Raw genomic sequence first — 15,786 nt, forward strand, 5'->3', positions numbered from 1 at the left:
CTAGGTGAGTAGAAGGATGGTGTGTCCCTCAACAGAAATAGGGCAGTTTGAGCGGAGAAGATAAGCTCTGTTTTGTACATGTTGACTTTTGTATGCCAGTATCACAAGGGGGAGTGGTGGGGAGGAGTTAAGGGAGAGTAGGCAGATGATTATACAGAACTGGAGGGAGAGGAAAGAGATTAGAACTGGACCTACAGATTTCAATGTCATTGGATAATATTTAAAGATAGTATGTAAAGCTAGGGGCACTGAGAAGCTCACCAATGAAGTATTTTTTAAAATACCTGCTAAGTGCCAAGTGTTGTTCTGGGCATGGAGAATACAAGTGCAAACAAGGAACAATCCCTTCTCTGAAGTATTCCATTCTTATTCATTTCCTGGACATCTCTAGCCATGTAGCCTCCCATGATTCTACTTGGGTCATCACCTCAGTTCTCTCTTTATCAGAAACATTGGACTTCATGACTAGGATCACCCTAGACTTTGAAGGGCAAACTTTTGACTTATCCTGCTTGGTTCTAGGCTTCTGAAACACTTTTCTGACTTCTTCAGGCATTTCTTCACTCACTTTCCACCTATTCTTTATGTGTTGTTTTCCCCTTTAGAATGTAGGCTCCATGATCCTCAGTATTTAGCATGATATTTAGCCCATAGTAAGGATTTAAAAGATTATCTGCCTGCCTATGTTTAGTTATTCTAATGGAAGAGACAAATATATATAGAAATATATGCTGTATGAGGATAGAAGATAGACTGTATGAGGAGGGAGGAGCTGCTCTATAGAAAGCGATGGAATGAATCAGGACAGACATAAAAGAGAGTGCTTCCAGGAGGACTTGGGTGAAATAAAATGACGCAGATTTGTAATAGACTTGGTTGGTACAATTGCCTGATCTCTTCCCTACAGCTACCCAACCACTCTGTAATGGTATCTGAGAAGGTGGATGGTAAGGATACTTCAGGGTGGAGAACTAGCAGTAGGTTCATGAGGTGAGAGTCAAGGTAGAAGAGAGTATACAGTAGAGCTGGTTAATTATAGGGTCAAGACTGTTTAAGGGCACAATGATGACAGAGTAGGGTGGATGCACTGGGAGAACAGGTAGAGATAGGGAGACTGAAGGTCTCTCTATGATGCTGAGGAAGAGGTTTTAGGAGCCATAAGGTTAAGGCAGAGATGGAAGTACAGGAGTTTATAATTAAAGAGGAGAATCTCCAAGTTTCAAATTATAGAGGTGGGCCAATTACCAGCATTGATGAGGTCTAGGATAGTTCTAGCATTGTTGGTGGCAGAGGTGTGGTCATGGGAACTCTGGTTGAAGGTAATCAGCTTGCCTATTTTGGTCCCCAAGCATAAGGGCAGACAGAGATTGGTATGGAGAGGAAGACTTAGAAGAAGGTGCTATGAGCCCCTGGCCAGAGATCTTCTATCTAATAAATTGATCTAGTCAGAAAGTTGCTTTAATTTCCTCCACCTGGATCTTACTTAATTATGGAAGTGCTTAAACTTGCCCCAGTCAATTATAGGGTCTTGTCAATTTATCAGTGGTCTACTTGGGAGGCTGCTTCTTGAACAGCTGGCATGGGATAGAAGTAAAATAAATTAATGAATTGTTCTGTAATTTGTTCGGTTGTATCTGACTCTTTGTGACCCTGTGGATAATAGCACATTAGTGCTCTCTGAGGGATTTTCTTGGCAAAGACACATGAGTGGCTTGCCTTTTCCTTCTCTAGAGGTTAAGTGACTTGCCCAGGGTCACACAATTAGTAAGTATCTGACTTGGGTCTTTCTGAATCTAGGTCCAGCTCTCTATCCACTGAGAAAAGAAAAGTGTTATTTCAGCAGGCAGATATTTCCAGTAATTATATAACTTTGTATGGTAAGAAGCTGATCTTGCCTAATGATAGTGACATTCATCAAATGTATGCTGACAGATAAGATTTTGGCAGTGTTTTTGACCTTCAGCAACAGCGACTTCAAGGGCATGTCAGTGAGTGGTGCCCCTGGGCATGGTGTCTCAGCCAAACTGGGCCATGACTCTGCTGCCCCTGGGACATTTCTGCCTCCTGCCTGCCTCCTGACTTGTCTTTTCACCTCCCCTTCTACCGGCAATCTGTACCTTCCTTGTTTCTGCCTATTCCTCCAGGCCCAGCTCAAAGACTCTCTGTAAAGTCTTTCTTCCTATGGTCACCTAGTTAGAAGAGGCCTGTCTTTCCCCAGGCCTTGAAAACACTTTGTATCTTTCTTAGCTACTTATTCCATTTTGTAGTACAGTTATTACGTAGTTACTGTATATTGGCATATGTACACAATAACTACACAGCGTATATGTAGTTACTGTATATACACTCTTATTGTCTTTGTGAGATTGTAAACTCTTCGAGCCTGAGGACTGTGTGTTTCCCATCCATTTGTGCATCTCTCAGCGTTTATCCACAGCAGTTACTTAATATAAGGTTGCTGAATAAATGGGCTTGTGTGCATGTACTTGGGGTGCAGGTTTGTTTAGGAATGTTTCATCAATTAGAAGGTAAGAACAAGTTACTAGGTATCCCCTTGAGTGGTCAAAGTCTTCTCTAAAGCACTGAAGTCCAGGCAAAAACATGCTACATATTAAAAATAAACTCAGTGTGACAGGGCTTTTGTTTCTGTCTTTTAGTGCTGAATTGCTTAAGCTAAGAGCAATCTTTCTTCCTTTTTATTTACTCATTTGTTTTTTGCTCTGTCTCATACAGATCCAGTCATTTCACTACCAGATATGCCCATATAATTCAATTAAATTGTTGAAGCTAATCACAGATAGTAATATCACATAACTTTTTACATAAAATTAGTGACAGCAGAATGCTTCTTCCACATGCCAACTTGCAGATACCTGTGAAATCTCTCTGTAAATCTGAGAGCAAGGAAGGGATTCAGCAAAAAAAGTTAATACAATATTAGGGCAGCTTGTTTTCCTAATCAGCCTTGATGACTATTTGTTTCTCTCTACACATTGGAAAGTAGATGAAAGTAGATCTGTTTCTTGTTGAGCAATGTGATTTAGTACAATAGTAACCAGATGACCTTTTGGAAATAGATTCTTGTGTTCTCTCTGTGGTTTTCATTTGGTCTTGCTGAACTTCTATTTTGTTTATAACAGGACATTGAAATATTTCATGAGTAATCAGTGTATTCTCATTATATAGTATCCTGTACTTATAGATTAGGAAGCACTTAGGTGGCCCAGGGAGAGAGTGCTGGGCCTGGAGACAGGAAGACCTGAGTTCAAATTTGATCTTAGACACTTACTAGCAGTGTGACCCTGGGAAAGTAATTTAATTTCTGTCTGCCTTAATCCCCTGGATGAGGAAATGGGAAACCACTTCAATATCTTTACCAAGAAAACCCCAAGGAGAATATGATCCATAGTTTACGAAGAGTTGGACATGACTGAACAACCACCACAATTTATAGAATACTTCTACTTTAAACTCATTGTTTTGTAACTGTATTAGAGTAAACATTATGATATCTTGAGTAGAGGATGATCTTTATCTAATTTTTGACCAATACAGAGATTATTAATAAAGACCTGGAATGTAGAAAAAATGCCTTTGCCATTAAGATTATAGGAGCTATATTTTAACCGTTAGGGTTTTTCAGTGTCTTGGGCTTATTTTTTTTGAAAACTAGTTATGTATTGAATATATGTTGGAGTAATGGTTGACAACATTAATAGAATGTTGCATAAATTAACTTTTACTGTCTGTGATTGAAATGGTAGCTCTCAAAAAATCTCAGTGGACACTACTTCACCAAATTTCATTAAAAACAAATCCCTACCTTCCATCTTAGAATCAATACTCTATATTGGTTCCAAGACAGAAAGAGGGGTAAGATCTAGGCAATGGGGCTTGAGTGATTTGACCTGGGTCACACAGCTGGGAAGTGTCTGAGGTCAGTTTTGAGTCCAGGACTTCCTGTCTCTATGCCTGGCTCTTAATCTACCAAGCCACTTTACTACCCCTCCCCTCACCAAGCTTCTTATTTGTTCTTTTGAATTCTCTGAAGTAGCTCTGCTTCTCTCTTTCTTTTGAACAGCTAATTGTTCTGGTCATTCTCACTTCTTCTAAAGCTCTCCATCCTCTTTGTTTATTCTTTCCTATGCTTTCAACTGATGACTTCACCTTTTAGTTGTCTCTGGGGGGACATATTCCTAGCCCAACAAAATGACCTTTCAAATGGTCATATTGATTTCCCTTCATCTTATTAAGAATTCCTCTACTGCACAAGACCACACTGGTGTCCCCAACTAATTTCCAGAGTTGTAGAAAAAGATTAACCTTCTTTGACCAGTTTATGCTGCCTTTTAAAGCATTTATTAAAAAGGAGCTGAACTAGGTTGGCTAGTGCCCAGAATAGAAAAAGGAAACTTGTTACTGGAGAACTATGTTAAGCTCAAGACTTTGGTATTCATAGTCTTTGGTAGGAAATATGTTGATGTAATTATGTTGGGCTTAAGGCAGGTGACTAGATCCATCAGTGCATATATCTAAGTGAATTTTGGATGCTTCCAGTAAGTCTGAGTTTAGAAAAGTTGATGTTTATCATGATTTTCAAGAAGGAACTAAACAGGGACCAAGATCAATTAATAGGGAACATAGGACCATAAGATTTCGCAGGATTAAGTAGTGTGAAGGTATAAAAAGAAGATGTTGCAACTTTACCAAGAAAATCCAAAGACTGGAGATGTCCAAAGCTGATGTAGCCCTGGGGCCAGAAGGAGGTCCCAGAGATCCAAGTAACAGGAATAACAAGCCAAAAGCTACCCTTGTTTTACACTTGGACAGCCAAATCATTTGACTTGTATTGTAAATAGGACCTATGTGCATTTAGAAAACTAATATAGGGACAGACAGAAAGAATGAATTCAGGTAAGGATGAGGTGGGAATCCTTTTCAAATGGGGCAGCACATACTTAAAGGGAACTCTGGAACCAAGGAAATTCAATGCTATGCTTTTCCCCACAATGGTAATGTTTTGGAACCATAGGGACAAAGTGAATATAAGCGGGGAGGTTCTGACTAAATTCCATCATTGTATTATATTACCTGAAACATGGTAAAAAGATGCTCAATGCTTCTGTGCTGAAAAAGCAATAGAATATAATTTAATTAAAAACCAAAAACCAAAACAAAAACCCTACCTTCCATCTTAGACTCAATACACTGTAATTTGTTCTAAGGCAAAAGTGTAGTAGAGGCTAGGCACTGGGATTTAAGTGACAGGCCCACACAGTTAGGAAGTATCTGAAGCTAGATTTGAACCCAGGATCTCCTGTCCCCAGGCCTTGCTCTCAATATACTTAGCCCCACAGCTGCTCCTGCATAATTTATTTTAAATTTGATTCAAATTTACCCAGAAATCTCACAGTTATCCACCACTTGACATCTAAAAGAGGACTTTCTGCTGTTCACTTACCACTTGATTGTGGACACTGAAGAAGGTGGCAGGCCTTATGGAGAAGTTGGCTCATAGAACCACTTCCCCTACTTGATGAGTATAGGATAGTCAGGGAGAAGTAGTTTTTGAAGTCATTGATACGAAGTAGTTGGGGATGGGGGTATTCAAGTTGCTATAATTACAACAGCACAGTCCCAAATGATGAAGTTGGAACACAGGCCCCAAATAGGAAGCTCTGCCCTCTACATTTCCCTTTGGAAACTTCCTGGTAATCACCTTTATAAGCACTTGCTGCAATTAAGGGCCAGGATCTAGGTATTTAAAGAATATATAGATTCATTAGATGGATGTAATAAAGATAGAGCATGCCATTTGCTACTCAAATAGGCCTTTGACACATATACTTTTTCTCCAGAGCATAAACAGATAAGTGAATTTCTACCCTGAATAGACAAAAGTGATGAGTACTATGGACCTATTTGAAAGAGACCTGTGTGGACCTATAACGAGAGAGAGCTAATTTGGCTATTTTGATCATGAATGGAGGTATTCCTTTTCCTTGGTGAGGTTGGCAGCTGCAGCAATGTATTAGTTCCAGGGGGCTCAATGAAATAATGACCTGTAATTGTTCCTGCTGCTGTTGATCTCTTCTATCCTAGGGAGAGTACAAAGGGCCCACATTTATAGCAAAGTGGATTCAAAAGGAACCGTTCAGTATTGTTACAATTTGATCCAGAGATGAATAGAAGACAATGTTCCAGGTGCTCTTTGGACATAACAAATGCGAGCTCATTGCTTTTGGGCTGGCTAATTCCTCAACAACATTTCATAGCTTCGTAACTAATGGTCTTGTAGACTGATAGAAGGTTTTGTTGTAATTTACTAGGATAACATCTTAATGTCTTCGCATCTTAATCACGAGCATGTCCTAGGTAAGAATAATATGAACCTAGTTGTAGGGCCATAGCTTATACCACAAAATGGAAAATGCACTTTTCACTGGCTCCAAATAGTATTTGGGAGACTCACTTTTAGGTCATATGTACTGAATATGAATTCTGAGTATGTTCAGGCACTATGGAACCATGTGGCATCCCAGGAAGGAAGTTGCTTGCAGTGATGATTAGGAACTGCCTATTTCTCATAAATCAACTTTACAGCAGGGTATTTACAACTGATGGAGCACTTTATGTTACTTTATGAAAGATGAGCAACCCCCCCCACCAAAAAACAACTTTTATGCTTGCTTCATTACCATAGTGGCTTTCTAAACTTAAGTGTGCATTTATGTGTGTGTGTGTGTGTACACGTAGTTGAAGAATGAGAGGAAGACCATTGTCTACAATTTGTGCCAGTCAATTCCCACTAAAAGAAATATTTTGATTAGAAAGGGAGGTTTTAGTAATTAGATTTGAACTAGAACAAGGATTCTTCATCCTTTTATTTTATCATGGGCTTCTTGGATAGTTTAGCAAAGCCAGTGAACCCCCTTTCAGAATTGTATATTTAAGTACATAAAATAAAAAACAAAGGATTACTAAGGAAAACAATTATATTGATATACAATCATTAAAATACTTAAAAACAATAATAAACAAGTTTAACCTGTACTCTGCACTAGAGACATGGTGGTATCATCTAGTGAAGCTTGGTACCTGGTGCTAGGCTGTTACAACAGAAAAGTTTAAGATGTTAGGAACCTTGACCTTGTCAGGGTTTCATGAACAGTGTCACTTTTATTTTTACACTATTTTTCCTTTAGGGTAATTTATATCCTGCAGCTCATCAACACCTTGGTAGAAACATTGACCTGAAGCATGGCCTTAAAAGAAGATCTAGGGGGAAGAGATATACAAACTTTTAGACTTTAGTTTTAGGTAGAGAAAGGATGGAAAACAAGAAGTGTGCAATAACAGAAGCAGAAATTATGTTAGAAATGGGAACTAAATAACAAATTGAATGGGTAAAGAATTGGGGATGAAAGTGGACTAAAAATTCAGGGGTAAAAGGGATCATTATACTTTGGGTTGTGTTAGGAGGAAGCAAGTATTTCAGGTTATCACCTGGATATTCTCAAGGTTGCCCATAAGTGTCTCTTATTTATCTATCTCAGACAGTTTCTATATAGATAAAAGGCACAATATTTACTGACAACACTATATTTTCAGATATATAGCTCCATTGCCACCCAGTATTTTATTTTAAAATTTTGCATCAATATTCATCAGATAGATTGGTCTGTAGTTTTCTTTCTCCTTTTTTTCTTCTTCCTGGTTTAGGTATCAGCACCATATTTGTGTCATAAAAGGTATTTGGTAAAATTCCTTCTTCACCTTATCATTCTCTTAGATTGTTTTTTTTCCCCCTTAAAGCATACTTAGGAACTTATTTGGTTAGTTCCTACTCAGTAGTCACTTTCTTTGCTGCCAAAAGTACAGTTAGTTATAAAGCAACCTAGGTAAAAATAGGCTAAGTTCAAGTGTCGCCATTTTGTTCACAAGTTCTTTATTTCATAAAAACAGATTATGTTGAGTTTTCCATAAAGTGCAGCTACTAAACATTCTTGTGATAGCTTCTTGGTGAATGCATCACTGTCTCAGATTTGAGCTTGCCTTGCTATTTAGGCCTTCTTTTGTTTCTGCTTGACAGTAGCAACTGTTCCAGCCCTTGTCTGATTATGTGGGACGCCTTCATTTAATGGGAGCAGCTTCTTTGCTGCCCCTTTTTTTTTTATAAGCAAGGAAGCCTCTTACTGGGGATCTTTGTTGCGGACAAAGCGTTATTTATGCTAAAGGAAAATGTATTCCCCTTTGAATGAGCTCGTGGGAAGCATAACAAGCTCATTAGTTATGCTTAGTTTGTACCCTGGCTTTTGCCTATGGTAGGGAGTAGCAAAGATGACATCAAAAAGGGACATTCTGCTGTTATTGGCATATCATGCAAGGAGAATGTCATGTAACTTGGAACTCTTCAGTTAGGTTCTACCCAGGTTCAGTAATTTAGCTGATGTTTATGAATCACTTTGGTACTATAAGAAAGTAATTTATCCTGAAAGTAAAAGATATGTAAATTACAAGGTACATAATAATAACATGGGCCTTTTGTCTCTAGAAGCTGTGAGGGAAGAACATACACCTTTATGTTTGAAAATGATATCATTTTAATTGATTTATCATAATTACTTTGTACTTGGTATGAAGTGTTTTGTTGGTGTTGGCTTACAAAGAGATTTTCTCATGGAATCCTGAATATGGACTACTTGATTAGACTGCTTAGAATCAGTCAAAGATTCTAGTTACCTCCTGGATCAGCAGCACTGAAGTGAGTATGCAAGGTGGTCCTGAATGCAAAGAAATAGGCTTTTCCCTTGACTTATACTAAGGAATTTTATTATATTAAGTTGAGACATCATTTTTAGAATTTCATTTGAGGTATTTCTGAGGTAACTATGGTTGTGGCTGACATTTCTGGTTGGGTCGTAAGGCTAAGAAATAGATAGATGATTTGCTTGTGAGTTTTAGTACCTCTTTTGTTGGGTTAAGTATATACCTGTTTAAAAGCTATTGAGTTGTTTTTCATCTTAATAGTTTATTTGTTAAGTCTTTAGATATGCAGAGAGGTTAGTTCCATTATAAAAATCTATTTTGTATGAGTAAAATTTTCACTTTGTGACAAAGGTTGAAGATTTCTCATTTTGCTATATTCTTTCTGGCAGATGAAGATGATGATACTACATTCTGGCAAATTGTACTATGAAATATAGCTTGTGAATTTCTAAAATACATTGCAGATCAGATTAAGATGTAGCAGTTTCAGAATGAATTACTATTGTCTAACTCAATTTATTTATAGAAACACATAAATATAAGGGAAACTAAAAAAAAAAATACCATTTACATTTTACCCCAGTGCTTCTCTTCTTTTTAACCAAGCTCTTCTCTGAGCAGCATAGCAGCAAGTCATATATTATGCAAGCATTTTTCTATTTTCCATCTTTCAGAAATGATAAGCAAGGAAACCTAGAGAAGAACTGTATTTCTTTGGAAAGGTCATTCTTTATCAGAAGGCAAGAAGATCTGAGTGTGAATTGTTAGTAGTAGTAGCCATGACCTGAGGTTAACTCACCTAACCTTGTTTTAGTTAATTACTACTTTTTTCATATTTAAAATGAGTGACCTGGAATAGGTGATCCCTTAATATCCTTTTCATTTTTTAATCTTGTGATTTTTGAAGTTACACTTTATAGCCAACTAATTCTGCCAAGGAGAAGAAAAGCCTTATTTGTCAAATCAATTCACTTCAACAGGTTCCTAAGCTATAGTCTTGTATTAATTTTGTTTGAGTAAAATGGGGGAAAAGCTAAAACCTTTGTACATCACCTTTTCTGTCTTCTTTCAGAAAAAGAATTTAATTTCCATATAGATGACCATGCAGCATGCAGTTCAAGTAAGTGATCTATTTATATTTACTCAAAGACACAGTGGCAATTAAATTCTGGACATAATGCAAATTGAATTTTAAGATCAAGTCACTTTAAAATTTCTAAAATGTTTCCATTTTGGTAACTGGTTTTTAAAGTTGTGCTTTAATACTAGTATAACTGTGGTTTCCTAGGTTTGTCTAATGCTTATTTTAAAAATTTGTTTTTATTTTCTGCCACAAATGGTTTCTGAAAGAATCAAAAAATAACCCAAGGTTGATAGAATTGGCTCATTTCACCACCTCATCAAAAGATGGATAGAGTCTTTTTCATTTTTTACCACCTTCTCATACATAGAAGTTGAATGGATTTTTCCTTCAGTAAGAATAAATATTAGGATCATTGAACTAGAACTGGAAGGGACCTCAGAGGCCACTTAGTGTGACCGATCATTTTACAGATGAGACAGATGAAGACCGAAGAGGGGAAGTGACTTGCCCAGGATCACACAAATGGTGGGCATCACAGGTAGCATCTGAACTTGACACTGAAATTGAAAGCCAGCACCCTTTCAGCCATATACAGCCTTCTCATGGAGGGAAATGCTGAAAAAAAGTCAGGAATATAAAAATATATATATACATAGAAATGATTGAAAGTGATAAGAAAAGTTCAATTCGGTTGGTATTCAAAGTTGGTCTTTCTGTAGTTATTTTTAAGCCTAAATAAGATACATTCTTTCCCATGGCATAAGTTAAACAGAAAAATATTAGATCTTAGATAAAAACTCTTCAAAGCACTTGCTGGAACTTATCAGATAGATCTCAGCTGCTATTAACAAGGTAGAGTCTCTCTCTTTCTTCTTTGATGGCAGTAACAATAATAACTCCTAGTATTTATTGAGGATTTTAATGTTTGCAGAGCACTTATGTATATGGTTTATTGAAAGCATCCAAAAATTGGGATTTGTCTTGTATAATTAAAGCTTTTATTTAAAGGAGACAGAAATAACAAGAAAAACAAGTTTGTTTTTTTTAAGTTTATACTTGAAACGATTGGATGATACTTCATGCAAGTCTTACATGGGTTGGTTAATTGATGTTTTCCTCCCATCTTTTTGCCTTCTTGTGTAGACTTACCATTCTCTAAAAGATAAAAAAACCCCATAGTCCTGTTTTCCAGCCAGTGCTTGGAAACTGATAGCAATCTTTCAGTCTTTAGTTTTGTTTTCCCTTTTCCTATTTACCTTTTACTATTATTTTCACTTTTTCTAGAACTCTTTCATTCTCAAATCCATATTCAACCTGATCAAGGTATCCTAGAGGCAACTCTATCAAATTTTTCCACTTAATGTCCAAGTTTCACAATTTTGCCATCTCAACAAAGTGTTTGATTCCTTTATTCTCATCATTTCACTGAAATTGTTCTTATCCATAATTGCAAACACTTCCCAACAAAGTTTAATGAGCCTTTCTTAAACTTCAGTTTTCTCTGTTGCTTTTCTCACAATCTTATGCTCCCCTTTTGCTCAAAGCTCTCTCTGACTTAATTTCCATAGATTTCTTCTTCCCAATTCTTTTCTCAAAGCTCCTATAGGTGTGTCTATTGGAAAAACCTCCTGGGAAGCATATTCCCAATAGATTTCTTCTCTTTTGGTCTCTTTCTCTACTGGATACATTTGATTGCTTGATCTCATGATTTCTTCGACATAATAGGCACATAATGAACTTTTGTGCTTGATTTAAGCTATGAAATTATATTGAGGGGATTCTTTCCTCTTTTATTTGTGCTATCTTTATGACCTATAAAAGTGTGAGACCTAGGCAGCATATATAATCTTTACACGTGCATTTTTCATTGGTAACATTAAATGTTTTAGAAGTATTATCATCTTACTGCATAATCTGAATAATTCTAAAGACAGAATATTGCATTTCTTGGTAATGCTAGGAATGACTTGAGACATCTTTATATAATATGATGCAAATTAGTACTTTGCTATGCTGAAGTTTAGTCTTTCTCTTATTTTCACAAATCAATAATGTCAGTTATGCCAAGAATGTGTGGTTTCATATCTGTGAGTACTATCAAAGCAGATTACAACCCTTTATAAATTTAGAGCTGGAGAATTGTCTGTGGTCAAAGAGTTTAGGAATTTGCCTACAGATATACTACTCATTTTGGAGGTAAGATTTGATCCTTTACAGGCCTTCCTGACTCTTAAGTCCAGCTCTCTTTCCCTTATACCACATTGTTTTCACATGTAATTTTAGGGGAACTCACCGTTTTATCTCATGTATATATCTCCTCTTTGCCCACTGATTTCCTGGCTAGCTTTGACTGTGTCCCTTCTATTTCATCCATATAGTTGATAAGAACAATACTGGTTAACCCATTCAGCCCAAATAGATATTACCAGGAGGACATTTCAGCTAGGGGCTTGGAGGAAAGGCTTGGCAGAATGGAAATGACTGAGTCAGGATCTAGTCTTAAAGAGGGGAAGGTCCAGGGCTAACCCTAAGGTCATGGTGTTGAGATTATCTAAGCCATGCTCTGGCTCTAAAAAGTCATATGCAGTCACAATTTGGCCATGTCTATGTTTTTGCCACATTCAGAGTGGAATAATTATACAACATTCAGGAGAAGATAGTCTTTTGTCTTTAACTTGAATACAATTCAGATCCCCTATGAACAATTTTTATTTAAGTGCCAGAAAGACAGAATTTACTACATGTAACCACTTTTGTTCAGGTTTTTTTCTTGGTCTTCCCATTTCCTTCTTGCCTTTTGTTGTGTGTATTTTCTGCCTCTCTTCCCTTGAGATTTCTCCCTGTTTCTTCTCAGAGGATACCACAAGCTAATTTTCTTCAGTGTTTGTATTAATTGTGCTGATGCAGTGCCTGCTAATTTGGTGTGGTAGTCATTGATATAAAAGTGCTTCCTCAAAATATATTGCCTTACACATATGAGATTTTTATATTCATAAGCCTTTTTAGATTATTTTCTATTGAAAAGTTATAAATAGGACCATCTCTTTTAGAATTTCAACAATTTTGTACTTTCACATAATAAACCATTTTGCTAATTGTGGCTTAATGGATAGAGCACCAGAGTTGGAGATAGGAGGTCTTGAGTTCAAATATGGACTCAGATATGTCCTAGTTGTACCACCCTGGACAAGTCATTTAATCCCAGTTGCCTAGCCCATACCATTCTTCTGCCTTAGAACTGACATTTCCAAGGCAGAAGGACAAAGCATTAAAAATAAAGATATCTGATAATAACCCAGGAATCTACAAAGTGGCTGAGCTCACATGGACTGGGTCTGATCCTGAGGGCCTATCTCCAAGAGGAAGTGTTTGTTATGTTTAATATGTGCTTCAAAAGCTAGTTGTACATAGCAAGAGTTGTTGATTTCATCTAGGTAACGGCCCAAAGATAGTGGTATAGTCCATGGGAATAAGTCTAGTGGCAGCTCCAGCAGCACGCAGTGCTCATCTACTCCCCACTCTCCACCCTGCCTAGGTTATTCTTCTCTTCATTATTCTTTCCTGGCTCTTCTCATACTTGATTCAAAGGGTAAAAAAAGGTTTAGGGTTATGTAGACAGGAACTTATATTTGGGCAAATTTTGATTTTAACAAACCTTCTCGTCGGCTCTACCATCACTGCCATTAAAGGCTGAGGAAAATGAAGAGACTCTGTCTCTTCACATTTCAATACCCAATGCCAACAGGTCAGGTTGAGAGCCATCAAGTTTCATAGCGCCGGTTTAAATACTATAGATACTGAAAGTGAACAGTAAGGAGAAAAACAAAACACCCAGGAGCTGCCCAGGCAGCCAAGGAAAGATAAAGGGGGAAGCCAGGAAGTGAGCAGTTGGCTGATTATGAAAGTGGCCCCCAGTGTCTGAGTGGAGAAAAGGTTGCAGAGATGACCAAGGCTGCCTATTGACTGGTATCCTTTACTTCCAATTGATCAGCTCTCCCAGACCTTTGCTTTGCCACCACAACTCCTGATCTCTAGGTCTTTAGCAAAGTGTTGTTAGAGAATGTTGTCTCTAGACTCTGTGTGAACTTTCCACCTCCTTTGATTCTCTGCCACTGCTGCTATTGATTTTTCCTTGGGAAAGATGGAAAAGCCCTGTTGGTTCCTTCCCAGGTTTCTTCCCAAAATTCCATTCAAGTTCAAAGTTGAAGGCAAGATCTCAGGGAATTCTGACTGACTTGTGTGCCTGCAGGCTGATTCCTAAGTTTTCCATCTGAGAAAAAACTGTTTCACATATGATCTTTTTCTGTGTTTTTTTTTGTATGTTAAAATATTTATATTTGTGGATGATTTTTAAAAAATTGTTTTTTAAACCCTTACCTTCCAATTTAGAATCAATATTGTGTATTGGTTCTGTGGCAGAAGAGTGGTAAGAGCTAGGCAATAGGGATTCAAGTGACTTGCCCAAGGTCCCACAGCTAGGAAGTGTCTGAGGCCAAATTTGAACCCAGGACCTCCCATCTATTATGCCATCCTTTTGGACATCATGGAGAGATGTGGTCTAGATATTAGTGGAATTCAATACTGTTTGAATGATAATGCAGTTATCAGGTTAGGTTATTATTATTTTTTTGAAACCTATCTTCTACCTTGGAATCAATACTAAGCTTTGTTCCAAAACATAAAAATGATAAGGACTAGGCAAATAGGGTTAAATAATTTGCACAGGGTCACACAGCTAAGGAAGTGTCTGAGGCCAGCTTTGAACCCAAGCCTTCCAATCTCTAGGTTTTGCTCTCTATCCATTGAACTACCTAGCTGTCCTTTCAGATCAATTTTAGCCTGGAGGCAGATAGGAGTTAAGTGCTTGAGAACTCTTTACTTGTATGCTGGTTAACGTTCTTACCCTGGATTTAGGTGGAGAGAAAAATGACATACTTTCTAAATTTACCAATGAAATAAAATTTGAAGAGTTGCTAATTTATTGGATGATGGAATCAAAATCCCCAAATCTCTCAGCAGTATAGACTAATGGGCTGATTAACAAGATTATATATTTCATTCATGAATATCAACTTTATGGGCTTGGCTTAAAAAAATCTGTTTTATAGGTAAAAGTAAAAGAAGATGAGATTAGAAAATAGGGTACACAGACTCTGGGTCTTCTAACAGATGATAAACTCAAAATGAGTCAGTTATTTGATGTTATAACCCCAAATGCTCTTATCATCCTTGTTTATATTAAGAAAGGCCCAGAATCCACATGTGAGTGATGATAGTACTGTTGTACTCTGCATAGGTCAGACCATAGCTGGAGTTTGACAAACTGGGAAATGTCCAGAGGAGAACAGCTATGTGGGTAGTGGAACTTGGGGTTATACCATAGAAAGATCCTTTGGAGAAACCAAGAAGTAAAGCTTGGAGAATAAAAGACTTAATATAAAGCATGATAGTTATCTTCACTTATTTGAACAGCTACTTATCTGAGATTATTCCCTTTTTTTTTCTTATTATACTTTTTTCTTGTTTGTTATGAATTCTAATCATTGCCTTCACAAAATGGTGGTCTGGCTTGTACCCAGACATCTGATCCAGGGATAATTCTGAGATCAGTAACAAGTATTTTCTGAATGAATGTAAGAATAAAAATTTCTTTAGTACTTACTATGTGCAAAGCACTGGGGTTACAAATAGGAAAACAAGACAATCTCCACTCTCAAGGAGCTGATACTCTAGTGGGGGAGTTGACCCATACATAAAGGTTTTAGCTGCATGTCCTAGAGTCCAGTCCTATGGTTCTTAGGGGGAAGCAACAAATCACATGGTAATAAGGCCTCTTCTTGAATATAATTTTCATTTTTAAATGTTTTCTGCTTATTTTTTTCTTTCTTGCAATGCTATTTGATGGTTACCACATCCAACACAACTTCTTTTCT

General features: G+C 37.2%; 1 protein-coding gene across 1 annotated transcript in view; it reads left to right on the plus strand.

Annotated features, from left to right (window-relative positions):
- The window catches only part of GAS2L3 (growth arrest specific 2 like 3), a 42,014-nt gene that overhangs the window by 8,522 nt on the left and 17,706 nt on the right, over nt 1–15,786 (plus strand). The window contains exon 2 of the mRNA XM_007503275.3: nt 9,842–9,889. Within this exon, the coding sequence (XP_007503337.2) occupies nt 9,866–9,889 (24 nt within the window). The 5' untranslated portion in view covers nt 9,842–9,865. The remainder of the gene's footprint in view (nt 1–9,841; nt 9,890–15,786) is intronic.

This window comes from Monodelphis domestica, chromosome 5 (assembly GCF_027887165.1).
Source record: "Monodelphis domestica isolate mMonDom1 chromosome 5, mMonDom1.pri, whole genome shotgun sequence".
Taxonomy (NCBI): Eukaryota; Metazoa; Chordata; class Mammalia; order Didelphimorphia; family Didelphidae; genus Monodelphis; species Monodelphis domestica.